This window comes from Pantherophis guttatus, chromosome 2, assembly GCF_059756535.1.
Source record: "Pantherophis guttatus breed Tessera chromosome 2, ASM5975653v1, whole genome shotgun sequence".
In the NCBI taxonomy this organism is placed as follows: domain Eukaryota; kingdom Metazoa; phylum Chordata; class Lepidosauria; order Squamata; family Colubridae; genus Pantherophis; species Pantherophis guttatus.
In genome coordinates this window covers 265,076,539-265,103,696 of record NC_142064.1, presented here as the reverse complement: position 1 = coordinate 265,103,696, position 27,158 = coordinate 265,076,539, and the positions used below count along the sequence as shown (strand labels likewise).

The following is a 27,158-nucleotide window of genomic DNA, read 5'->3' as shown; positions in this document are numbered from 1 at the left end:
GGCAGCATCATTTGTGAGTCAGTCAGGGCTTGGGTTTTGGAGATCACTTTTCTGCTATCTCTTCAAGTGAGGGAATTGCCTGAGGGGGGATTGCCCCCTCCCCCATCGAATTAGCAGGGAGATAAGACTCCTTGGGCTTTCAGTGCCACAGAGCAAAAATCAACCTAGGAGAAGCTTTGTGTGGAGGTAAGTGAAGGGAATAGTTTCAGTCTAATTCTGAATGATGTGTGTCTCTCTGTGTGTGCATGTGTATGCAGCTACTTTTACAATACAGACAATACAAACATTTTGGACATATTTCTCCTCTCCACCAGACAGAAATCTAGAGTGTACATAACTTGCTGTGGCAATCACTCTCAAATACAATTCTTACAATAAACTGATTACAATATAAATGAGACAAGAAAGAAAACCTTACAATGAATTTCCACCCTCCCCCCATAGTCTTTCCAGCTGTCTTCTGGGAATTGAAAAGAGTCTTTTGGTCTTTACTTGTACATCTCAGGGTCTTTTCTTTCATGTCTGCTGGTAAAATGCTTGGTGGTAAGGCTGGTCAGTCAGGCTTGGGAAGGTCTGCTCCACTCTGGTTGCTGTGCTGACTTTCAGTGGAGACTGGATTCAAACCCAATTCCTGGTTCAATCAGATGGAAGGTCTCCTTTGGAGGCAGCATCTGGATCCATGTGCTCTGCTTCCACAGGTTGCAGAGTCCTTTGTGCAGGGCTGAAAGACATTAGAACAGGGTCCCCTCCCACCTTTTGTGGGTAATCTTCCCAGGAAAGGCATTGTAACAGGATTAGAGATGGGGGGGGGGGTAGATAGCTTGCAGGCAGAGTTTGAAAAGGAACAACACAACAGTATTGCAGTTACTAAATAGATAAAGCAGTTTCAACAAAATGGAGACACAACAGATAAGAAAAAAACTGGATTCACATGCTTCAGGAAAGAGATGAACAGGTAAACCCATTTAAACACATACAGTAAATGCAAGACTGATTTTTTTTTTCTTGTAAACAAACTTAAAACGTTTCCTCATAAACTTGAGTTGTTACTTTAAGATACAGAGAGAGGAGGAGAAAAAAAAACAGAAATGAAATAAAATGCTCTCTTTAATCTGTGTTTGTTGGCCGGACAAACACAGGGCAAAGGCTCTTTCTTTCTTTTTTTCTCTCTCTCCCCCATTTTCATTGCTTCAACCTTTTTTTTTTTTTTTCTTTTCTAACAATTTAAAATTCTTGTCTCTAGAGATCAGATACATTTTATAGTTACAATTACCTCGAGGGTGCACAAAGACTTAAGACACACACACATAAAACAAGGAAGACAAAGAGAAGACAACAGAACTCTGAGATTTCACACACACTGATCATTCCCACATAAATCTCAGTTAAATTAGGGAAGGCACAAATCTTAAACATACCACGTGGTTGCATAGAAGACAGAGACAAACAAACAAACCAAACAAACAAACAAACAAAAACCCAACATTCCTATTTATATATTTCCCTTTTCTTTTAAGTACCTTTATTTAGCCAAATTTGTCTCCCGGTGTTGTCTCTTAGCAAAGCCCATTTTTGACACAATTTTCCTAATTTCCTTTTATCCATGCCCCTCAATATGGGCACCCGCCTGGCGTCCCAGGCCGCGAGCACTTCTTCCACAGGGGTCCCCGCCACCCGCGAACTATCGCTACCCATGACCCTTTCCTTTTCTCCGGAAGGATCATTTCGACTTAGCCGGGTGGCACGCCGTCAGTTTTCAGAGAAAAAGCTCTGGGAAGGACTTCGATTCCCTTACGAAGTATGGGCCCCTTCCTCTTAGGGAATCGCCGTAGTTTTTCAGATCCAAAAAGGGGATCCGGGAGGACCTGCTGACCCCAGCAGGTGGTACTGGCACCTCCTCTCACACACACACGCTCGCCCCGTGTCTGGGCTGGACAAAACCGGGTTTCCCTTTCACAATTTTATTAATCCCCCCTTTTTCACACGCTTGGCTTTCGCTTGGCTTCCATTCCTTTTAAACACAAAGTTCCACATTTGGCAACCCCCCCTTGCTTTCTCTATCCTACCGGTCATGGCTCGGTGGAGCTAGCAGTAGGCAGAGGTGCGGCTAGAGGTCATTCAAAGAGGTGAAATCAGACTGTTTTCCAGGTGGAATCCCACACACACACTTCCTCCTTCCCTAACAGAAGGTCCTGTGCTCTGGCAAAACCCCCATGCTCTCCAGACTGTTAGTCTTTCTGCGGCTAGGAAATGCACAGAGGAAGCAAGATCCAGCTGTACTTGGGAGAAGGGCCTTCACTCACACACATGCAGGCATACACAAATTTCCCATGCTTTTCCATACTTTAAAATTAAAATTTAGAGGTACTCACCTTCTTTCCAAGCAGCCTTTGAGCTCAAACTCAAAACCCCTTTAAAACCTAGTTCCAAATGGCCAAGGTCCATGAAAACATACCCACAGACTCAATGGGTCTGCTGCCAGCAAGGGAGGCTTACCTGGGCCTGGTCCATTGGTTAGGTTAGCTTGGAGTCCCGCTGGGTCGCCAATTGTTGGAAGAAACATCCTTCTGGGTTCTGCTCCAAGTGGGGAAACAGACACTGGAAACATGGAGACTGCTTGGAAAGATGGTTTAATGGTGGACAGGATCACATGGCTTGAGTTCCTGAACAGAAAAGGGCAGATACAGTAAAATCCTCGGGTTTTTATGCTCTCTCTGGCTCTGCATTTCTTGGGGCCCCAAAAGAGTACCCTGATTGGTTGTCAGACTCCCAGGGGGTGGGGGCCTTGCTGGCTGATGGTCACATGTGCTTCCCAGGTCACATGTGGTGAGTTTCTACTGCTATTGTGTAGAGGGCTAATCCTATATTTCGCAATTCCTACTATGGCTCTGCCTGAAGGAGGTAGATCTTTGTTATGTAGAGTAGACTGGCCCAGGCCTTAATGGCCCATTGACAAAGGGTGGGGGACAGGAAGGTGGGAGCTACTTTGTCTGTAAAATATGCTTCTCATATTTCTGCCTTTTTCATATTTTCTAAAATATTTCACTCTTCCAGGAAAGGGGTGGGTGCTAACTTCCTACATCCTTTTGCAGAAGTAGTGGAATTCTTCAAAAAGGAATTTTGGATTGTGCTTTTGTATGTTGATGTTAACCCCAGAATTCTCCAGCCAGCATAAAATTAGTCCTCCAGATAGAACTATTATGGGCCTTATGGTTGCATGTTGTAATGGCTGTTAAGTAAGATCATTTTTCTTAACTACCTGAATCTCCCTGCTCTCCCTGAGGCAGTTATTAATTGAATGTGCAAGTTGCTAAGCAGAACACTGGCTACCTCAACGTTGGGGAAACCTCTTGGAAGCCTAGCCTACCATAGTCATCCTTAGGCTTCCCCCACCCTCTAAGACACCCTGTACTCTGTTTCCTAACCGTTGTGTCCCCTCAGCCCCTTCACTCCTCCACAGGGTCCCCCATAGTCCTTTCTCCCCCCCCCCCCGGGTCCCCTTACACATGACTCACACTCCTCTATCCCTCACACCCTCCACCTCCTTACCTTTGAAGATATCTGATCCTCATGCTGTGGCAGTGGGGAGGACACATCCCTGGGACTGTGTCCTGGAAGCAGCCACCATTTTCAGTGGCCCATGGATTTGTCCCTGGGCCATGTGGTGGACTTGTGGAAGTGGCTGCTCTTTTGCCACACTGTTGTGCAGAAGACTAACAAACTTTGTTTTGCTGCCTTAACATGGGAAAAAAATGTACAGTAGAAAATGTTCCTTTTAAGAAAATGCATTATGTTACTATTATCAGTAGCTTTTGACATGTAAACATGAGTATTATCAATGTTGCTATGAACATTAGGGCAAGGCAAGTTGCTCAGAGTTGCTTCAAACTGTGAGATGAGCAGCATTCAAATTTAATAATAAATGAATTTAATAATAAAAAGGTAATGTAAAGCTCATTTCCCAACTCTTGCTCAGTGATGAAGACTCCACACATACTGTGTGTGTGTTTCTCTGTGTTTACACACATACACATACTAGCTGGATACCCATGCTTCGCCACAGAACTATGTGATTGGGCTTGATAAATTGTTAATTAAGTAGACCTGTGATGGTGAACCTATGGCACGCGTGCCACAGGAGGCACGCGTAGCCATATCGGTGGGCACGCCAGCTCAGCTCTGGTGTGCATGCGCGTGCTGGCCAGCTGATTTTCAGGCCTTCTGGGCCCACCAGAAGTAGGGAAACAGGCTGTTTCCTGCCTCCGGAGGGCCTGGGGGGTGGGTGGGGAAGGCCCATTTTTCTTTCTTACCTGGCTCCAGATCCTCTCTATGCATCTGGGAAGGGCCAAAACAGCCTTTCCCACTCCGCCAGAGCCCTCCGGAGGCCTGAAAGGGCCCATTTCTGAACTCCCGGTGGGACAGGAAGTGACGTTTTTTACTGTCCCCAGCCTCTAGAGACTAGGAGTCTGGGGGGGAGGGGGCTTGCGCGCGCATGCGCAGTGCAGGGCGCATAGAATTATGGGTGTGGGCATGCACGCACGCGAACCTCCCCCGCCTCCCCCTCCTGGCAGGCAATGGCAAAAAGGTTAGCCATCACTAAAGTAGACCATCTTAATATTACAAATCAGCAGCTATGACAGCTTAGGCAGCACACAGGTACTGATGTACCTTTACAGGCACTGAAGGCTATCGTTCTGACTGGGTGGCCAGAACAGGAGAAAAAAACCCTTTTTTTTCTTTTAAATGCTCTGATGATTCAAGCCGAGTTCCCTGATCGGCAGAGGCTTTTTTAGTCTGGCATGATCTGTTTTTGACAAACCCATGTTGGCTTTTGGTTATAGGCTGATAGGTCTGTAGTTTCCTGGATCTGTTTTTTTCCCTTTTTTGAAGATGGGAACTACATCAACTCTTTTTCAGACTTCTGGCAGTTCCCCTGTGCTCCAGGATCTTTGAGAGATATAGTTCAGTGGTTCTGAGATCTCGTCTGCCAGTTCCTTCATATAGATGTAAAGGGGGGGGGGGGAATGGATATATAGTGGAAGTATACTGATGCGGAAATGTTGCAAAGGAGAAAATTGTCAAAAATTTTAAAAATTGTTCAATAAAAATTGTTAAAAGTAAATAAATAAATAAACATTTGAACAGTAGATTCCTAGAGAGGATTTGAAGGAGAAGAGAACAGCCTCTTCCAGTTGTCTGCTGAGAGGGTGGAGGCGGGGAGGATGGCCCTCCTGGTCTTCCCAGGGTGGAAGCAGCAGCTGAAAGGTGAGGTGTAAACAGGTGGAGGAGAGGCCGGAAGCAAGTAGGGCTGTTTGGGATTCCCCAGGTGTAATAGCAGACAAGCAAGAGGCTGAAACTTGTCAGCTGTTCTAAATTCCTTCCCTCCCCAGATTGTATTCCACTGGTGGCACATGCTTTAAAACTGGTGCCTGCATTGTTCTTTGTGTTGGAAGTTTTAAAAAGTCTCCATGTTAAGCAGGGTGGATAAAAATCAATGATTTTTTTAAAAAAATCAAAAAAATCAGATTTTTTTTATTTAAATCAGATTTTTTTTATTTAAATCGGATTTTTTTGATTTTTATCGAATCTATTTTAATAAAAAACTTTTGGGGTAAAAATCTATCGTAAGGTAGTTTTCTATTTAAGATACATAAATAATTTAGTTTATTCAGCATGAAATGGAGCTTAGTTATGTAGTATGAGGCTGTATATTCTGCAACACTGGGACTGACGGTGAGTCAACAGTGGGTCAAAGGAGTGACAGTTGCTCTTTAAAAATTATGATTTAAATCGAGTTGATTTAAATCAAGCCTTTTTACTAGTGATTTAAATTGTAATTTAAATCATGATTTAAATCATGATTTAAATCAACTCGATTTAAATCAAATCCACCCTGATGTTAAGGTTTACTCCTTGTAAATTTATGTGTCAACTCGCAAAAGCATTTCTAGTGTGCTCTTGAGTTGCCATTAGAAGCAAGGAGCCTAGGGTGCCGGTTACGAGCCGGCGATGATGGCGGCGGCGGCTGGAGGCAATGGCAGCCACGGACCACCCGGTTAAGGAAATAGCTTGCAGTAGGTGGTTGGGGGAAATACGGAGAGTCTTGCCCTCAGGATTACCATCTGCTCTATTTTGGATTGTGACCCCTACTATCCGGGGTTTTTTGTCATCAGAGCTGAGACTGGGGGTTTGGGGAGTTTTGGGGCAGGAGAGGCGGGAGGCTGACCAGGGTTGGTTTATTGGTCACCTCGGGTGGCTTCTCCTCCTCCCCCCTTTCCCCCAGGTATGGGTGGGTGTTGGCCTTCGATGGCCACCCACCCTTGGACTGGGTTTTCTGTCTGCTATCCCTACTCTCACCTCAGGGAAGAGCTTGTGCCCGTGGGATTATCATCATTGCCCTTAATAACTTTACAAACTGCTGGCTTCATATGCGACTCCAAACTGGAGGAGAACTGGGCAAAACGGTGTGCAGGTGCTGAGGGGGCTGTTGTCATCCGCCGGATGAAAGGATGGACTATTGTGACTCTATTGTCGGTGTCATCTGGCCCAGTCATTGTGAGAGGGTGACTGGGATAATTATCCTCCGGACGTGGGGGGATGACACTGGCCCCTCCCACTGCTGTGAGAGGGCAGTGAACCAGCTCCTGATATGAAGATCTACTTGGACCCAGTATTATTGGACAATCTGGTGAAGCCCTGACCAGTTGACTCTCCACCTCTGTTTTTTTGTGATGTTTACGGCTGCTGACCTGCTTGCACTGCGAGACTCCCCCCTCTCACAGGTTTGGCCCTCCTCACTATCGAGGGCCTACCTTGATGACGGATTTTGGAATCCCGAGAGGTGGCATGCGGCGAGGAGGGGGTTGTGGGGTTTTTGGGGGAAATTTTTAGATAAGGTTTTAAAGGGTTCTGGGAGGGGGGTGGGCTCTGTGGGTTTGGGGGAGAACCTGTCGGGGAGGAGGCCAGAGCCGGCTGAAGAGCGTGGCACAAAAAGTGCGGGAACCGGGGTCAAGGAGGGGGTTAGAGCTTGTGTTGTGGATGGATATTATATCAGTACTGTGGGTGGGAGGGGCAGATATGGCGGGAGCAGAGGGCCACATCAGGTTGTGGGAGCGCGTGCCCGCTGGCTCCAAGCGGTGGTGCGCTCCGGCCTCCAATGCTCCTCTCGTTCCCCAGGTTGCACAGACCCTCAGGCCCTTGGCCTTCGGCTGATGCTGTGCAACGCCCAGTCCATGGTAAATAAAGCCCCCCTCATTTATGATCTTGTTCAGGAGGGAGGAGCGGACCTGGCGGGTATTACGGAGACCTGGTTGGGCCCGGAGGGAGGGGTCCCCCTTGTTGAGATGTGCCCACCCAGTTTTCATGCATTTCATCAGCCGAGGGCACAGGGGAGGGGAGGGGGGTGGCGGTTGTCATTAGAGAAGGTCTTGGTCCGAGGGAGGCCACTGTTCCTCAGACGGCTGGATGTGAGTCCCTCCTGGTGAAGTGGGGTCATGGGGCGCAGATGGGCGTGCTGGTTACGTACCTGGCTCCCTGCCACGTAGCGGCAGCCCTGCCCGAACTGCTCAACGTTATAGCTGCGGTGGCGGTTGACACCCCAAGGCTTATGGTCATGGGGGATTTTAACCTGCCATCCGCCAGTGAGGCGTCTGAGGTGGTTTGGGAGTTCATGGCTTCCATGACGGCATGGACCTGACCCAGTTAGTTCATGGCCCTACTCACACGGGAGGAAACACGCTGGACCTGGTTTTTGTCTCTGATCAGTGGTTGAGTGATCTTGAGATAGGGGATATAGTGATCGAGCCCTTGTCATGGTCGGATCACTCCCTCCTTCGCTTTGACCTTCGAACTGCCGCACCCCACCACAGGGAGGCGGAACCGTTGAGATGGTTCCGCCCCAGGCGCCTGATGGATCCAGATAGGTTCCAGACGGAGCTTGGGCCATTTCCTGAGGCTCTGGCACACAGTTCGACTGAGGACCTGGTGGCCGCCTGGGATAGGGTGGCCGCTGGAGCTTTGGATTGGGTCGTGCCTTTGCAGCCTCTGACCCGGCGCCGATCTCGCCTGGCTCCTTGGTTCACCAAGGAACTGAGGGAGATGAAGCGCTGGAAAAGACGCTGGGAGAGCGGTTGGAGGGCCAGCCATTCTGAATCTGACCGAACACTGGTAAGGTCTCATATTAAGACCTACCTGATGGCGATAAAAGCGGTAAAGTATAACTATTTTGCTGCTCTTATTGCATCATCAGATAATCGCCCGGCCGCCCTGTTTAGGGTGACCCGCTAGCTGCTCCACCAGGAAGCGATGGAGGACCCCTTGGAGGGTAGAGCCGAGGATTTTGTACAGTATCTATATGACAAAATCGCTCAGATTCGGGAACACCTGGACTCTGACTGGGTAGATTCAGGGGGGAGGACAGAGACAGGTCTTGTGATATTATCTGGAAATAGTTTGATTCTGTGACGCCCGAAGACGTGGACAGGATACTGGGCAGACTGAGCGCAGCCACATGTTTACTAGACCCGTGTCCCTCCTGGCTGGTGCTGACCTCTCGGGAGGTTACACGGGGCTGGCTCCAGGGGATTATAAATGCTTTTCTGAGTGAGGGTGTCTTCTCCGCCACCTTGAAAGAGGCGGTGGTGAGGCCTCTCCTCAAAAAGCCTTCCCTGGACCCGGCAGTGTTGGCAAATTACCATCCAGTCTCCAACCTTCGCTTTGTTGCGAAGGTTGTTGAGAGTGTGGTAGCGCGACAGCTCCCTCAGTACCTGGATGAATCGTCGTATCTGGATCTGTTCCAGTCAGGCTTCAGGCCTGGGTACAGCACGGAAACGGCATTGGTTGCATTGGTTGATGATCTCTGGAGGCCTCAGGACAGGGGTTGTTCCTCTGTCCTAGTCCTATTAGACCTCTCAGTGGCTTTTGATACCATTGACCATGGTATCATGCTGCACCAGCTAGAGGAGTTAGGGGTGGGGGACACAGTCCTACGGTGGTTCTCCTTTCTCTCTGACCGGTCGCAGTCCATGTTGACAGGGGGCAGAGGTCGACCCCGAGGCCCCTTGTATGGGGGGTGCCACAAGAGTCGGTCCTCTCGCTCCTTCTGTTCAACATTTATGTGAAGCCGCTGGGTGAGATCATCCGTGGTTTCGGGGTGAAGTACCATCAGTACGCTGATGACACTCAGCTGTACATCTCCACCCTGGACCACCCCAGTGATGCCCTTGAAGTGATGTCCCGGTGCCTGGAGGCTGTGCGGATCTGGATGGGAAGAAACAGACTCAGGCTCAACCCATCCAAGACCGAGTGGCTGTGGTTTCCGACATCCCAATATAGTCAGTTGGTGCCATCACTGACTATTAGGGGCGAGTCATTGGCCCCCACGGAGAGGACTCGCAACTTGGGTGTCCTCCTGGATTCACGGCTGTCTTTGGAAGAGCACTTGACGGCTGTGGCCAGGGGGACTTTTTATCAGGTCCGCCTGATTGTCCAGTTGCGTCCCTTTCTGGATCGGGACTCATTAAATACGGTCACTCATGCTCTCGTTACTTCCCGCCTGGACTACTGCAATGCTCTTTACATGGGGCTCCCGTTGAGGAGCACTGGAGGCTCCAGCTGGTCCAGAATGCGGTTGCGCGGGTAGTTATCGGAGCGGCGTGGCGCTCCCATGTGATCCCCCCTCCTGCGCGAGTTGCACTGGCTCCCGGTGGTCTTCCGGGTGCGCTTCAAGGTTTTGGTTACCACCTTTAGAGCACTCCATGGCATCGGACAGGGGTATTTACGAGACTGCCTTCTGCTACCAATAGCCTCTCACCGACCAGTACGCTCCCATAGAGAGGAGCTTCTCAGGGTGCCGTCAGCCAAACAGTGTCGACTGGCGGCCCCCAGGGGAAGAGCCTTCTCTGTGGGGGCACCTAACGAGCTCCCCCCGGAGATACGGAGGATCCCGGATCTGCGCACGTTTTGTCATGCTCTCAAAACATTTTTATTTCAGCAGGCTGGCCTGGCCTAACTCTCCCTTTTAAATTTTTAAATCGTTTAATGTGTTTTATAAATTGGGTGTTTTAAATTTGTTTTCGGTCAAAATATTTAATAATTTTAATGGACTTTTAATGTTTGTATTATCTGTATTTTATCTTGGCTGTTCACCGCCCTGAGTCCTCCGGGAGTAGGGCTGTATAGAAATTTGATAGATAAATAATAAATAAATAAATAAATAAATGGGGAGCACATTACACGCGTACCTTCTTCCAACTTTGAATTACCAAAGCCGGGTTGTGAGGTGTGTCTCTACAGCCCGCGGGAGTACCTCATTGGAGAACGTCATTTATGACACAGACTGAAAGGAAGAGGGGGGGAATAGGGTCAAAGGTGAGCGGTAACTTACATGCAGCAGAGCAGACCTCACTTGAGTAGATGCCTAGAGGCCGACATACTGCTCCTAATAAATCATTGGATTCCTTTTGAAACTTGGCTTGAGACTCATGAGTTAATTAGGGCATCTGTCAGAACCTTGACAACAGATCTGCTCTCCTTTTAAAATCAATCAGATTGCCGGGCTTCCTAAATCCCGGACTCTTCAATCGCTCCCGGATATCTGGGGTGCTTGGAGAGAAGCTCAGGTAACCGTGGCCGAGAGCAGGCTATCTGAAGAAAGCTTGCTGTAAGCGACCCAGAAGGAGGCAGATATTAGGACAATTACTCAGGACAGTTCATTTAGTGACTGTTCAAAGTTACAACGGCGCTGAAAAAAGTGACTTATGACCATTTTTCACACTTATGACTGTGTGCAGCATTCCCATGGTCATGTGATTTAGATTCGGATGCTTGACAGCTGACTTATATTTATGACAGTTGCAGTGTCCAGAGTCACATAGCAACAAAAATTTTGGGCTCAATTGTGGTCGTACGTTGAGGACTACCTGTATATGTTGAAGTTCTTATATTGCAGCTTCCTCCATAGAACAGAGCTTAGATCCAATAGCTAAAACACCACTATCACCATCTAAAATTACTAGATCTTCATTTTTTAATATAAGGGCCAAATTATTTAATATGTTTTAAACTGTTTTTAAATTTTATGGGTATATGTTGTTTTATTGTGGCTGTACCGCCCTGAGTCCCTCGGGAGAAGGGCAGTATAAAAATTTAAATAATAAATAAATAAAAATGGCAGCGTAGGGTGTCCCTGTAATAAAGTTAGCCTGGTGATCAGTCAGCCATGTGCTTTGGTGGGATATTCTATTTTTCCTTTTTCTTTTAAATGCATTTTAGAAACATTTCTTTTACTCTATATTGACAATTGTCCCCTTTCTTAGCCCTCATTTTCTAACCCCTGCTGCGTATTTTCCTCTGTGACCTAATGGAGACTTCCCCGCAAGTAAATTTACAGAGTTTACACATGGCATTTAACATTTAGCAGATATACAATTCCCTCCTTCAGGAATCCAGCTTTATCCTCCGTGCCCCTGGATGCAGCCCTGACCAGCAAGAGTGAAGCTGGCTCCCTGGAGAGTTTGGTGCCTCGTCCTAAATCCTTGGGAGCCACATTAAATAAGTCATAAAGATTTAGGGTGTAGAGAGGCTTTGATCTCCACTGAGAGACACCCCCAAGAAAGCTGATTCTGTAACTCTGTAAAAGTCATTAACTTTTGAGCTCGGCACAAAGACAAATTCCTTATTGTGTCCAGTCACATTTGACCAAGAAAGAATTCTATTCTATTCTAATTGATAGCTCAGCAGCCACAGAGTTTAAAGTCTTGCGTTTAATGAGTTAAAACGATCAAGTACTGTACTGCTAGAAAGGATGGGAGGAGAGGAGAGGCGCAGAGGAACTTCCTCTTCCGGATGGCTGATGGGAGGAAAGTGGAGTGCAGAGCGGCTTTTGTGCTGTTTCCATGGTCGGAGCAGCAGCTGGCAGGTGAGTGGAGGGCAGCAGGTGGGAGGAGAGTCCGGGAGCAACTTGGGCTGGAAGCGGAGAAGCAACTGGGCTGAAGCCTCTCAGCTGCGGCTGCTGCAGGTTCCTTCCCTCCCCAAATGGAAGCCCACTGGTGCTGCAGGCTGGGAAACTGGGGGCTGCAATTTCTGCTGGTGGGAAGCTTGAAAAAGTCTCCTTCAAGTGAAGGTTGATGCTTTGGGAATGGTTCTGGGTGCTCCGTCACTGGGATGAACTGAAACTTCTGTCCCAATCCCCTGCTCATTCCAGACAGATGGCTGTGCAATCCCTTCTAAAAGCCACCAGTGATGGAGAACCTACAACTTCTGAACATAAGCTGTTCCACTGGTTACGTGTTCTCACTGTTAGGAAGTTTCTCCTTAGTTCTAGGTTGCTTCCCTCCTTCATTAGTTCCATCCATTGCTTCTTGTCTTGCTCTCTGGTGCTTCGGAAACTAAGTTGACACCCTCTTCTTTATGTGAACTCTTCCAGTATTGGAACACCGTTCAAGCGATCAATGTTTGTTTTTTTATTTCCATGTCTTGCCCATAAGTATGGTATTTCCTGTCCCATCCATATATTATAACCAGGTTCAATTGTGCTTAATCCAGCACTTCCTAAGAAATAGCTATTGAGGAGCTTTTGGCATCTTTGGTTGCACAGGTAGTCCTCACTTACCACTTCTTCCCTGAGCCTTCAAAGTTACTGTGGCACAGTAGAAGCAGACATGCACCTGTTCTACAAAATTTGTGGTAATCCTAGCACTTGTTCAGGGACCGCACTTCAGCAGTGACTGTGGTTTTGAAGGTGCAGGAAAAGGAGTTGCACCAACTCGGGTTCTGCCAATAGTTGCACCTTTATGATGGCGGCAGCATCCCACACTCATGATCCTCATTTGTGACCTCCCCAGCTAGCTTCTGATAAGCAAAATCAGTGGGTATACTGGTAGTAAATTGCAAGTCACAGTCATATGAAATTGCCTTTAACAACCCAAAGTAATTTGCTTAACAACTACAGAGGAACATATGTAAATTGGCCTTGTCATGTGACATCATGCTTAATAATCAGGCTGCTTAGTGACACAAATATCAGTTCCAATTGTGGTAGGTTAAGTGAGGACTACTTGAACAAGGATGTCACCAGAGGGGTTGTAGACAGTATTTTCTGCTCTTATTTGCAGCTGAAGGACTTCCATGAGCAAAAGTGGTGCTTCAAATCTTGCAGAGGCTTTCGGCATCATTTCATCAGTTAAAGCCCCCACATCTCTAAATTTAGCTCAGAAGGTTTGATTGTAATCTGACATTTTGTCAGGTTTGAAAGTCATAGATTTTCTCCATGTATACACATGTGTAGATGGATGTATCTGTATGTCTCTCTGTAGGGATATCTCTCCCTATAAAGTCTATCAAGATATAATTGATGATAGTCCTTTGCATTGCTAAGAATTTGGTTTTTTTTCCAAGTTTGTTATTTTTTATTTTATACATCTCATTGTGTGAATGGTGTGGTATCTGGGTATCATACATTTCAATAGAAATAAACATAACATTCATCATTGGCAACCTTCAGTCTCAAAAGACTACGGTATTGTGCTCTGGAAAGAGGTCCTAAAACAGTATCTAGTGCAACTAAAAAGGCCATTTCGAGAGTGGCAATCCCTTCCACACTGAGGGCAGATATATTCTGTCCCCTGCCCAGCCTCCAGATTTCACTGGTTCCGGGACTGCCTCTTTGCCTCAGCCTGATGAACAAGTGTCTCTTCGAATTGGAGAAGGCCATGCTGCGTCTTTAGCCTCCAAGCTGAACAATCGGAGGTCAAAGTTTCCCAGTTGTTAATGTCCATTCCCAGAGCCTTTAGGTCCCTCTTGCAGATATCCTTATATTGCAGCTGTGGTCTCCCTCTGAGGCGCTTTTCCTGCACTAATTCTCCATACAGGAGATCTTTCAGAATCTGACCATCAGCCATTCTCACGACATGCCCAAGCCAGCGTAGATGTCGCTGTTTCAATAGTGTATACATGCTAGAAATTCTAGCACGTTCCAACACTGCGCTATTTGGAACTTTGCCTGCCAGGTGATGCCAAGAATACGTCGGAGACAGCATTTATGAAATGTGTTCAACTTTCTCTCCTGCTATGCGAAAAGGGTCCAAGTCTCACTGCAGTACAAGAGTGTTCTCAGGACGCAGGCTCTATAGACCTGAATCTTTATATGTTCTGTCAGCTTCTTATTAAGCCATGCTGTCTTTGTAAGTCTGGAAAATATGGTGGCTGCTTTACCAATGCGTTTATTCAGCTCAGTATCTAAAGAGTGTCAGAGATAGCTGAGCCGAGGTACATAAAGTCATGGACAACGTCCAGTTCTTGTGCAGAGATTGTAATACAGGGAGGTGAATCCACATCCTTAACATTATTATTTCTAATAATTGCATTTCATTTTCATTTTTCATTTTGTTAACACATAATCTTTACTATTGTCCTTCAGTTCTAAACCTTCTCATAGTTCTTCCATCCACTGTAACATTTTAGTGTCTATTTATACTATTATTCCCCTCTTATTTCTACCTCTATGTTAACCTTTCCCCCCTTCCATACTCTTAATATTCAGAGACGTGATCCTTCCTTCTTTCATTATTCAATATTTTAGTACACACTTTAGTTCCAAACACAATCATTAAACATTTAATATACATTTATTCATATTCATATTCCAACCTATATAACTCTAATATATTATTAATATATATTCAATAATTTTTAACTCTTTTTACCCCTCTTATCCATCATCTCTTGACCTCTTCTGAATTTTTAGTCTTTTTTTTTAACTTGCTTCCAGTGTTCCTCTTTTAAGCCTTTTTCTCCCTCTATTTCAAAATCTATATTCTAACTATATAATCAAGGTTTTTTTTCCCTCCCTCTACCTTTTCCCTCTGTCTGATTTCAAAACTATCTATTCCATGCCCCTTCTCTTTCCCACAATTCTCTTCCTGTTTCTCCCATTCCCTCTTTAAATCTTTTACATTATTTCCCTCCTGTTTTAATTTCTTAATCAATATTTATTTTTAGTGGTATCTCTTCCTTGTTATCTTCATCTTGTTGGCATCTCACTTGCTTTCTCCCCCATTTCTTCTGATAACTCCATTTTTTCTTCATTATTCAAATTTAAAAAATTAAATCTTTTATTTAATCTCCAGTGGTCTTAATTTAGAAGCCTATCCAACAAGTATTTTCAGTCTTTTTAAAGTAGTTATTTCCAAAGTTGCTTAGTTCATGTTTTATCAGCAGCTGGCGCTCTCACTTCAGTCTACCCCAGCCTCTCTGCTTTATTGTTAAAAAATCCAATTTCAATTATTTTAAGTTGTAAATCCAATAAATGAGCGATAATGATGAAACAAAAGTTTGTAGTTATAATTCCAACATTTAAAATGCCTTCTCCATTTTCTTGGTGTCAGATTGCAATTAAAAGCATTTTCTCACCCAGTTTGCACACCATTCACTTTCTCCGCTCCAGCACAGTCCTACGTATTCTGACTGTCCACAGCTTAATGGCAGATATTTTTGCTGCTGCTGCTCTTTGTCTTCGAATAAGGTGGCTTTCCTGAGCAGAGAAGAGACATGCGGCTCTCCTCGACCTGCCAGGCAGTCCCCCTTTACTTCACCACTCCTCCAGAGAGGCTGTGGCTCACATTTCAGCCCTCCGAAAGACAGAGCTTGGAATAGGACCGTGGGGCTCACAGTTCATGCTCCAAAGGCGCCAGAAGTACAGCCGGAAATCCCCCATTAATTTGCTAAACAACGACAGAGGAACAGATGTAAGTTGGCACTGTCATATAACATCATGCTTAATGATTGAGCTGCCTAATGATGCAAATATCAGTTCCAATTGCGGTAGGTAAAGTGAAGACTACTTGAACAAGGATATCAGCAGAGGGGTTATAGACAGTATTTTCTATTCTTATTTGCAGCTGAGGACTTCCATGAGCAAAAGTGGTGCTTTAAAGCTTGCAGAGGCTTTTGGAATCATTTCATCAGCTAAAGCCCCCACATCTCTAAATTTAGCTCCAAAGGTTTGACTGTAACCATTTTGGGCCATTTTGTCAGGTTTGAAAGTCATAGATTTTCTCCATGTATATATATGTGTAGGTGAATGTATCTGTATTTCTCCCCGTAGGGATATGTCTGCAATGATAAAATCTATCCCCAGCACTTCAAGATATACAGTGATTGATGATAGTCCTTTGCATGGCTAAGAATTTGTGATTGACCCAACTAAACAATTGAATTTGAATGGATATTTGAACATGGATCTCAGTAGTCTTCCATGTATCAAATGAATCATCAATATTGTAAGTGATCATAAATAAGATAAGAGACTATTCTAGCATTGGGGCATGTCTGCTTTTTCATTGTAATATATACTTCTTTTCTTTTTTCACATTTCAGTTGTAATTCGAACATTGGTGATGCACCAAAGGAAACTCAAAGGAGAGAAACCTTTGAATGTCCTATCTGTGGGAAAAGTTTTTGTGATAATTCCATGCTGGTGAGACACCAGAGTATTCACACAGGAAAGAAACCCACAGATTGTGGGAAAGCTTACAGTCAGGCCGAAGCAATTCCCAAGTCATGAACCACCAGAGGGCTCACACAGGAGAGAAACCCTTTGAATGTCCTATCTGTGGGAAAAGCTTTAGTCATAATTCCCACCTGATGAGACACCAGAGAACTCACACAGGAGAGAAACCCTTTGAATGTTGTGACTGTGGGAAAAGTTTCAGTCAGAATTCCTACCTGGTAATACACAAGAGGACTCACACAAGAGAGAAACCCTTTGAATGTCCTATCTGTGGCAAAAGCTTTAGTAATAATTCCCACCTTATGAGACACCAGAGTATTCACACAGGAGAGAAACAATTTGAATGTTGTGAATGTGGGAAACATTTCAGTCAGAATTCCTGCCTGGTAATACACCAGAGGACTCACACAGGAGAGAAACCTTTTGAATGTTGTTACTGTGGGAAAAGTTTCAGTCAGCATTCCTACCTTATATATCACCAGAATACTCACACAGGAGAGAAACCTTTTGAATGTCCAGACTGTGGAAAAGGTTTTAGACAGAATTCTCACCTCATGAGACACCAGAGTATTCACACAGGAGAGAAACCGTTTGAATGTCTAGATTGTGGAAAATGTTTCAGTGATAATTCCAGCCTGGTGAACCACCAGAGGACACACACAGGAGAGAAACCCTTTGAATGTCTAGATTGTGGGAAAAGTTTTAGTTATAATTCTAGCCTGGTGAAACACCATAGAACTCACACAGGAAAAAAACCCTTTGAATGTCCTGATTGTGGGAAACGTTTTAATGATAATTCCACACTGTTGAAACACGAAAGGGTTCATACAGGAGAGAAACCCTTTGAATGTTGTGACTGTGGGAAACGTTTTAGTGATAATTCCCACCTAGTGATACATCAGAGGACTCACACAGGAGAGAAACCCTTTGAATGTCTTGATTGTGGGAAACGTTTCAGTCAGAATTCCCACCTTATATATCACCAGAGTACACACACAGGAGAGAAGCCTTTTGAATGTCCTGACTGTGGAAAAGGTTTTAGTCAGAATTCCCACCTCATGAGACACCAGAGTATTCACACAGGAGAGAAACCCTTTGAATGTCCAGATTGTGGGAAAGCTTACAGTCGAAATTCCCAACTCATGAACCACCAGAGGACTCACACAGGAGAGAAACCCTTTGAATGTCCTATCTGTGGGAAAAGTTTTAATGATAATTCCAACCTTACGAGACATCAGAGTATTCACACAGGAGAGAAATCCTTTGAATGTCCAGATTGTGGGAAATGTTTTTGTGATAATTCCAGCCTGGTGAACCACCAGAGGACTCACACAGAAGAGAAACCCTTTAAATGTCCTGACTGTGGAAAAGTTTTCAGTCAGAATTCTAATCTCATGAGACACCAGAGGACTCATACAGGAGAGAAACCCTTTGAATGTCCTATCTGTGGGAAAAGTTTTAATGATAATTCCAACCTTATGAGACATCAGAGTATTCACACAGGAGAGAAATCCTTTGAATGTCCAGATTGTGGGAAATGTTTTTGTGATAATTCCAGCCTGGTGAAACACCAGAAGACTCACACAGGAGAGAAACGCTTTAAATGTCCTGACTGTGGAAAAGTTTTCAGTCAGAATTCCAATCTCATGAGACACCAGAGGACTCACACAGGAGAGAAACCCTTTGAATGTTGTTACTGTGGGAAAAGTTTCAGTCAGCATTGCTACCTTATATATCATCAGAATACTCACACAGGAGAGAAACCTTTTGAATGTCCAGACTGTGGAAAAGGTTTTAATCAGAATTCCCACCTCATGAAACACCAGAGGACTCACACAGGAGAGAAACCCTTTGGATGTCCAGATTGTGGGAAACGCTTTTCTGATAATTCCAGCCTGGTGAAACACCAGAAGACTCACACAGGAGAGAAACCTTTTAAATGTCTTGACTGTGGAAAAGGTTTCAGTCAGAATTCCTATCTCATGAGACATCAGAGGACTCATACAAGAGAGAAACACTTTGAATGTCGTGACTGTGGAAAGGTTTTCAGTCAGAATTCCAATCTCATGAGACATCAGAGGATTCACACAGGAGAGAAACCCTTTGAATGTCTAGATTGTGGGAAAAGTTTTTCTGATAATTCCAGCCTGGTGAAACACCAGAAGACTCACACAGGAGAGAAACGTTTTAAATGTCCTGACTGTGGAAAAGTTTTCAGTCAGAATTCCAATCTCATGAGACACCAGAAGACTCACACCATGGAGAAATCTTTCAAATGTCCAGTCTGTGGACATTACTTCAAACGTAAATCATCCCTTATAGCACACAACGAAATTCACATGCAGCAACAGTTGAAGAGTTTAGAGTAGGCTTGAATTTCATTTGTGATCTCCCATTCTCAAACTGTAGGTGAGAAACTGACTGTTTGAATTCTGGCCTGATTCTTTTTACTCAAACGTTTCTCAGGATTAAATTTGTAGGTGGAGAGAAAAGGAAAGTGGAAAAGGGCTAACTGCCATTTTCTGGTTATCAGCAGAAGCTTCTGTATATTTTCTTTTGCAGAAGTAGTGGAATTCTTCAAAAAGGAATTTTGGATGGTGCTTTTGTATGTTGATTATGGACCAATATGTGGAGTTTCAAGTCTTGTTTTCACCCAGATGTTAACCCCAGAATTCCCCAGCATAAACAGCATAAAAGTAGTCCTCCAGATAAAACTATTATGGGCCTTGCAATTACGGTTGCATGTTGCAATGATCATTTTCTTAACTACCTGAATCTCCCTGCCCTCCCTGAGGCAGGTATTAATTGAATGTGCAAGTTGCTAAGCAGAACACTGGCTACCTCAACATTGGGGAAAACTCTTGGAAGCTAGCCTGCCAAAGTCATCCCTAGGCTTCCCCACCCTCCAAGAAACCCTGTATGCTGTTTCCTAACCATTGTGTCCCCTCAGCCCCTTCACTCCTCCCCAGGGTCCCCCCTAGTCCTTTCTCTTCTCCCCCCCCCCAGTGGGGTGGGCTAATGGAAACCCTTTAACCCTAACCCCAACATGAGCTGTCAGTGCAAAAGCGGTGTCTGTTGTGGGGGATAGAGTCGTAGTACCATAAACGTTAAGGGAATCAATATTAGAAACATGACATGGGGGGCACCCTGGCATTATAAGAATGCAGGCATTACCCAGGAGCTATGTTTGGGCTCGGCATGGACACAGACATAACAGAATGAGTTGCCACGTGCACACCTTGTCAGGAGTCCAGACCGGCACCACCATTGCCCCAGCACATGAATGGGAGAAACCTAAAGCACAGTCACAGGTGCATCTTGATTTTGCAGGGCCGGTACAGGGGCAAACATTCTTAATAATAGTGGACACATATTCCAAATGGTTATAGATAGTTAAGATGCCCACTACGATGGCCGAAGCAGTTACCAGGGTATTACAGAGGCTGTTTGCCACACACGGCCTGCCGGACATTGTAGTTTCCAATAATGGGCCCCAATTCACAGCCATCCTATTTGAAACCTTTTTGGCCGAATATGTCTGTGTGTGCGCACATGCTTAATGAACAGCATATTGTCTCAGTCAATTTGTTTACATAGTAATATTTCTGGCTCTTTTATCCAGCCATTGATAAAACAAGTCCCAAGTTCAAAAATATTCTGTCTTCTTTTTTTTTTAATCTTCAGGGTTAATCTGTCCATTTCTGCACAGTCCAATATTTTTTTAATTATGTCTTCTTCCTTAGTTGTTTCCTCACTTTTTCAATATTGTGCAATTCTTGCTGCTGTTAAATCATGCCATATCAAATTATACATTCCCTTTATCATATTTTTCTGGTATTATGTCTAACAAAAATGGTACAGGCTTAAAATCCATATTCATTTTTTCTAACCAAGTATGCACTTTCGTCCAAAAGTTGTTTGTTTTTGGGCACATCCACCACAGGTGATAATAGGTGCCCAATTTTTGATTATATTTCCAACATTTGGTAGACATATTTTAAAACATTTTTGCTAGACTTGCCAGTCGTAGGTACCACCTATAAAACAATTTATACAAGTTTTCTTTATAAGAGGTTGCCATCGTCAATTTATAGTTTCTTTCCCAAAGTTTTTGTCAGTTATCTAGTTCTATATTATATCCAAATGTTTTTGCCCATACTATCATTGTCTCTTTCACCTATTCGTCTTCCATTTTTAGGCTTAAAAATGTTGCAATAAAGTGATTTGCCAGAATTGCCCATCACAGTTTTGATCACTAAATGAGGACTATTTGCATTCATTCATCACCACCCTCCATGCTGCTGCTTCCTGTGATTGAATGTGTAGTAGGGAGTGTCTCTGGGTGGTTTCCTGTTAGGGGGGAGGTGCTGTTGCTGGACTAGGAGTGGAGACACCAAAGTTTCAGTCCCTCCTCAGCCATGAAAGGTCCCCCCCCCTTGGCGTAGTTCTCACTTTTTGCATGGGAAACTTCTTGCTCTGTTTCTGGGGTGATGAGTGAATACTTGGGAGGCCTGAAAAGAAAAGTTAGGGATAATCATCATGGAGAAAGTCTATTGATGTGACTACTGAAGTCAAAAACAACTAACAACTGATGCGTGTAATCAATAAACCGCCCGGTTTGCTTCAGAGTGTGGCAAGGCCGAATGCCCCTTGGAAAGAAATATCCATGGATTTTATTGTAGACCTACCAGTAAGTGAAGGCTGCACCGTCATTTGGGCGGTAACAGACCTGTTTTCCAAACAAGTGCATTTCATCCCCTGTTCTAAAATCCCTTCAGCTAAAACCCTTGCAAAATTGTTTATTCGTCATGTTTACCGATTACATGGGATTCCAAAACGTATAATTTCGGACAGGGGTGTACAATTTACTTCCCACTTTTGGAAGGAGTTTTTAAAGTTGATAGGCTCTGCCCAGGGGTTAAGCTCCGCCCACCACCCCCAAACTAATGGGGCTTGTGAGAGAACCAGTGCCATGTTAGAACAGTGCTTGAGATGTTACGTAAATTACCAGCAAGATAATTGGGTGGACCTATTGCCATTTGCAGAGGTGGCGTACAATAACTCCATACATAGCAGCACTGGATTCACTCCGTTTAAGGTAGCGTCTGGTCAGGAGTTTGTGCCAATCCCTGAGCTACCACAGGATGACCCACAGAACCCCTCTTTGATTGAGTGGATAGAACAGCTACGGGGTACTTGGGCAGTAACTCGAAAAGCTTTAGATGACACACATCGAGCACATAAAACCCAGGTTGACAAAAAAAATCCAAGTGTACCAAGTGGGTGACAGGGTTTATCTTTCCACCAAATATTTATAGACTTCCCAGAAATCAAAAAAGCTTGGACCCAAGTATGTGGGTCCTTTCTGAATCACTAGACTCATAAACCCAGTTGAATTGGAATTGCCAAAAATTCTGAGATGAATACACCCTGTATTTCATGTCAGCTTGTTGAAACCAGAACACTCGTCCCCTTTGTGTCCGGACCAAGGTTCTCCCCCGATCCCTATACTGATAGAAGGGGAACAACATTTTGAAGTTAAGAAAATTCTAGACTCTAGGAAACACCATGGTAAAGTGCAATATCTGGTGGCTTGGAAACATTTTCCTTTATCTCAAACTGAATGAGTGAATAAACGTGATGTTCAGGCGCCCAGGAAAGTACAATTGTTTCATACAAAATACCCTGATAAACCGTAATTTCTGTGTTGCATTTTTTTCTCTTCCCTGTTTAGGACTAACATCTCTTCTGCAGAGGGGCCGAATGTCAGCCTCCATTTTGGCTGCTTTGGCTGCCATAGGAACTGGGAGGGGGGAGAGCTAGGGAGCTTGGGGGGGAAGCGTGCTAGAGGAGGGGCATGGCTTCGGAAGAAACAAAACTGAATCCTTGAAGTGGCTATCGGGTCAACCGTTGTGGCATTCCTGATTGATGATGCTGCCAGACGTGCTTCCACCTGACCCTGGGAGACCTTTGGATTGGATGATTTACGATGGATAGTGGGAGGGGATGCTTTCTATATGCACTTTTCGCGCCTATTGCTTTAATTTCAGCTTAGCCGTGGTTGCGTTCACTTCATTTCTAGTAAAAGTACCTTTCTCTATAAAACATGGAGTTTGGGTCATTCTTTCCTGGACTTTGAAGGAAGCACACCTGACAGATACTGGAACACTGCTATCATGTCTCCCCTACCCCTCCTCCTTATCAAAGTAGACATATCCAGTTCCTGCAACCATTCTTCATATGTTTTAGCCTCCAGTCCCCTAATCATCTTTGTTGCTCTTCTCTGAGACTCTTTCTAGAGTCTCAACATCTTTTTTACATCGTGGTGACCAAAACTGAATGCAATATTCCACGTGTGGCCTTACCAAAGTGGTATTATAAAATGATATTAACACTTCACGTGATCTTGATTCTATCCCTCTGTTTATGCAGCCCAGAACTGTGTTGGCTTTTTTGGCAGCTGCTGCACACTGCTGGTTCATATCTAAATGGTTGTCCACTGGGACTCCAAGATCCCTCTCACAGTTACTACTATTAAGCAAGGTACCACATATACCCGTGATGGCGAACCTATGGCATGCGTGTCACAGGTGGCATGCAGAGCCCTTTCTGCCAGCACGCCAGCCGTTGCCTCAGCCCAGGTCCACCGCACATGCACGCACCTCCAATCGGCCAGCTGGTCTTCTGGTCTCTGCCACGCATGAACGGAGCCAGGGCCTTTTTTTTTTTTTGATTTATATGCTGCCCTTCTCCGGAGACTCAGGGAGGCTTACAATGCATTAAGCAATAGCCTTCATACTTTTGTATATTTTTACAAAGTCAGCTTATTGCCCCCACAAACTGGGTCCTCAATTTACCTACCTTAGAAAGGATGGAAGGCTGAGTCAACCTTGAGCCTGGCAAGATTCGAACTTAATTGCAGACAGCTGGAGTTAAATTACAATGCATTAGTCTGCTGAGCTAATCCAGGCTCCTTTCCCGATCTCTGCAGGTTCTACCCTCTGCAGATGCCTCACCGTGGCAGAAAAGCAGGAGAAAGCTAGCACGCAATGGGGGGAGAAACTGCAAAGATCTGAGGAGGCACGGAAGGCAGGAGGCACTCAATCGGGGGAGAGACTTTGGAGATCCTGGAAGGCAGGAAAAAGCTAGGATTCCATGGGGGAGAAACTTTGGAGATCGTGGAAGGCAGGAAAAAGCTAGGATTCCATGGCGGAGGAACTTTGGAGGAACTTTGGAGATCGTGGAAGGAAGGAAAAAGCCAGGATTCCATGGGGGAGAAACTTTGGAGATCGTGGAAGGAAGGAAAAAGCCAGGATTCCATGGGGGAGAAACTTTGGAGATCGTGGAAGGCAGGAAAAAGCTAGGATTCCATGGGGGAGGAACTTTGGAGATCGTGGAAGGCAGGAGGCAGCTCTTTAGCACAGCTAAAGCACAGCTCTTTAGTCAGATCTCTCCCCCCTACAAGCGCAGCTCTTTTAAACAGGGAAAGAAGATGGGCAAGAGAACGAACCCGTTTAGCAGGAAACTTTGGAGTTGCCTGATCATCAGCCAAGCCATCTTGGCAGCACCATGCGCCAGGGCAGGGAACAGCTGTCTCACCAGGGAACGGGCCGGTACCTAGTTTGTTTATGTTTGTTTATGTTTTATTAAATTTATATACCGCCCTACTCCCGAAGGACTCAGGGCGGTGAACAGGCACAGAATAAAATACATAAATACAAAAGTTAGAAACAATTTAAAACCAAATTAAATAATTTAGCCCAAGACAATTAAAAAACCCCATAATTTAAAACAAATTAAAATTTCAGTTTAAAAAATTAAAAAAGGGGGAGAAAATTAGGCCAGGCCAGCTTGCTGGAATAGGAGGGTCTTAAGAGCACGGCGGAAAGTGCGCAGATCCGGGATCCTCCGTATCTCCGGGGGGGAGCTCGTTCCAGATAGTGGGTGCCCCCACAGAGAAGGCCCTCCCCCTGGGAGCCACCAGTCAACACTGCTTGGCTGACGGCACCCAGAGGAGACCCTCTCTGTGAGAGCGTACCAGCCGGTGGGAGGCTGTTTGTGGTAGTAGGCGGTCCCGTAAATAACCAGGTCCTAAGCCATGGAGCGCTCTAAAGGTGGTAACCAAACCCTTGAAGCGCACCTGGAAGACCACCGGGAGCCAGTGCAGCTCGCGCAGGAGAGGTGTCACACGGGAGCGCCATGTTGCTCCCATAACCACCCGCGCGGCCGCACTCTGTGCCAGTTGGAGCCTCCGGGTGCTCCTCAAGGCGAGCCCCATGTAGAGAGCATTACAACAGTCCAGGCGGGAGGTGATGAGGGCATGAGTGACTGTGTGTAGGGAGTTCCGATCCAGAAAGGGACGCAACTGGCGAATCAGGCGAACCTGATGAAAAATCCTCCTGGTCATGGCCGTCAAGTGCTCTTCTAAAGACAGCCGTGAATCCAGGAGGATGCCCAAGTTGCGAGCCCTCTCCATGGGGGCCAGCGATTCGCCCTCAATAGTCAGCGATGGCATCAACTGACTATATCGGGACGTCGGAAACCACAGCCACTAGGTCTTGGATGGGTTGAGCCTGAGCCTGTTCCTCCCCATCCAGATCCGCACGGCCTCCAGACACCGGGACATCACTTCAAGGGCATTGTTGGGGTGGTCTGGGGTGGAGATGTACAGCTGGGTGTCACCAGCGTACTGGTGGTACTTCACCCCGAAACCATGGATGATCTTGCCCAGCGGCTTTACATAAATGTTGAACAGAAGATAGTTGTCCTCTGGTAAGAGGTATGCCGGCCCACTTGGAAAAAGTGGGGGGGGGGTGCATTGGGGGGGCATGCATGCACAGTGTGGGCGCATGTGTAGAGGGAGCGTGGGGGTTGTCGTGCACACATGCATAAATGGCACGCATTGCATTATGGGTTCCGGCACGCGGGAGCGTGACAGCGCAGGCACGCTTAGACTTTTGGCACACAATGCCAAAAAAGTTTGCCATCACTGACATATACGGTACCTGTGCATTTTGTTTTTCTTCCCTAAATGTAGAACCTTGCTTTTTTCAATGTTGAATTTCATTTTATTAGATAACACCCAATGTTCAAGTCTGTCAAGATCCTTCTGTATCTTAAGCCTATCTTCTGGAGTGTTGGCTATTCCTGCCAGCTTGGTGTCATCTGCAAATTTGATGAGTTTCCCATCTATCCCCTCATCCAAGTCATTGATGAAGATGTTGAAGAATACTCAGCCTAAAACAGAGCTCTGGAGTACTCCACTGCATGTTTCCCTCCATGTAGATGCAGTTCCATTGAAGACTACACGTTGAGTGCAGTTGGTCAGCCAGTTACGAATCCAACTGGTGGTGATGCTGTCTAACCCACATTTTTCTACTTTATCTAGTAGTAGGTTATGGTCTACTTTATCAAATGCTTTACTGAAGTCCAAGTAAATTATATCGACAGTATTCCTCTGGTCCACTAATTTTGTCACTTTGTCAAAGAATGCAATAAGATTAGTCTGGCATGATCTGTTTTTGACAAACCCATGTTGGCTTTTGGTTATTACTTTGTTTGCTTCTAGGTGTTTGATGATTTGTTGCTTGATTATCTTTTCCAGAAGCTTCCCTGGCATTGAGGTCAGGCTGATAAGTCTGTAGTTTCCTGGATCTGTTTTTTTCCCTTTTTTGAAGATGGGAACTACATCAACTCTTTTTCAGACTTCTGGCAGTTCCCCTGTGCTCCAGGATCTTTGAGAGATGTAGTTCAGTGGTTCTGAGATCTCGTCTGCCTGTTCCTTCATATAGATGTAAGGGGGGGAAATGGATATATAGTGGAAGTATACTGATGCGGAAATGTTGCAAAGGAGAAAATTGTCAAAAATTTTAAAAATTGTTCAATAAAAATTGTTAAAAGTAAATAAATAAACAAACAAACATTTGAACAGTAGATTCCTAGAGAGGATTTGAAGGAGAAGAAGAACAGCCTCTTCCGGCTCTGCTGAGAGGGTGGAGGCGGGGAGGATGGCCCTCCTGGTCTTCCCAGGGTGGAAGCAGCAGCTGAAAGGTGAGGTGTGGACAGGTGGAGGAGAGGCCGGAAGCAAGTAGGGCTGTTTGGGATTCCCCAGGTGTAATAGCAGACAAGCAAGAGGCTGAAACATGTCAGCTGCTCTAAATTCCTTCCCTCCTCAGATTGTATTCCACTGGTGGCACATGCTTTAAAACTGGTGCCTGCATTGTTCTTTGTGTTGGGAGTTCTAAAACTCTCCATGTTAAGGTTTACTCCTTGTAAATTTATGTGTCAACTCGCAAAAGCATTTCTAGTCTGCTCTTGAGTTGCCATTAGAAGCAAGGGGGGGGGGCACATTCCATGCGTACCTTCTTCCAACTTTGAATTACCAAAGCCGGGTTGTGAGGCGTGTCTCTACAGCCCGCGGGAGTACCTCATTGGAGAATGTCATTTATGACACAAACTGAAAGGAGGGGGGGGACAGGGTCAAAGGTGAGCTGTAACTTACATGCAGCAGAGCAGACCTCACTTGAGTAGATGCCTAGAGGCCGACATGCTGCTCCTAATAAATCATTGGATTCCTTTTGAAACTTGGCTCGAGACTCATGAGTTAATTAGGGCATCTGTCAGAACCTTGACAACAGATCTGCTCTCCTTT

General features: G+C 45.4%; 2 protein-coding genes across 3 annotated transcripts in view; both read left to right on the top strand.

Annotated features, from left to right (window-relative positions):
* Positions 1 to 27,158, top strand: part of LOC132710049 (uncharacterized) — a 71,817-nt gene that overhangs the window by 17,860 nt on the left and 26,799 nt on the right.
* Positions 7,401 to 22,612, top strand: LOC148115764 (uncharacterized). 2 transcript variants are annotated; one of them, XM_087884137.1, is made up of 4 exons: positions 7,402 to 15,743; positions 15,897 to 15,998; positions 16,103 to 16,277; positions 16,375 to 22,612. In XM_087884137.1, exon 4 carries the CDS (start codon positions 16,558 to 16,560, stop codon positions 18,874 to 18,876), a length of 2,319 nt encoding a protein of 772 aa, XP_087740263.1. In that variant the 5' UTR covers positions 7,402 to 15,743; positions 15,897 to 15,998; positions 16,103 to 16,277; positions 16,375 to 16,557; the 3' UTR covers positions 18,877 to 22,612. The 2 variants fall into 2 exon arrangements, with proteins under 2 accessions (XP_087740264.1, XP_087740263.1); XM_087884138.1 differs by having other exon boundaries at positions 7,401 to 16,277; positions 16,375 to 18,916; positions 22,242 to 22,612.

Coding starts and splice junctions, on each gene's coding strand:
- LOC148115764 (XM_087884138.1), top strand. CDS start 16,558: ATGAACCACCAGAGGGCTCACACAGGAGAGAAACCCTTTGAATGTCCT.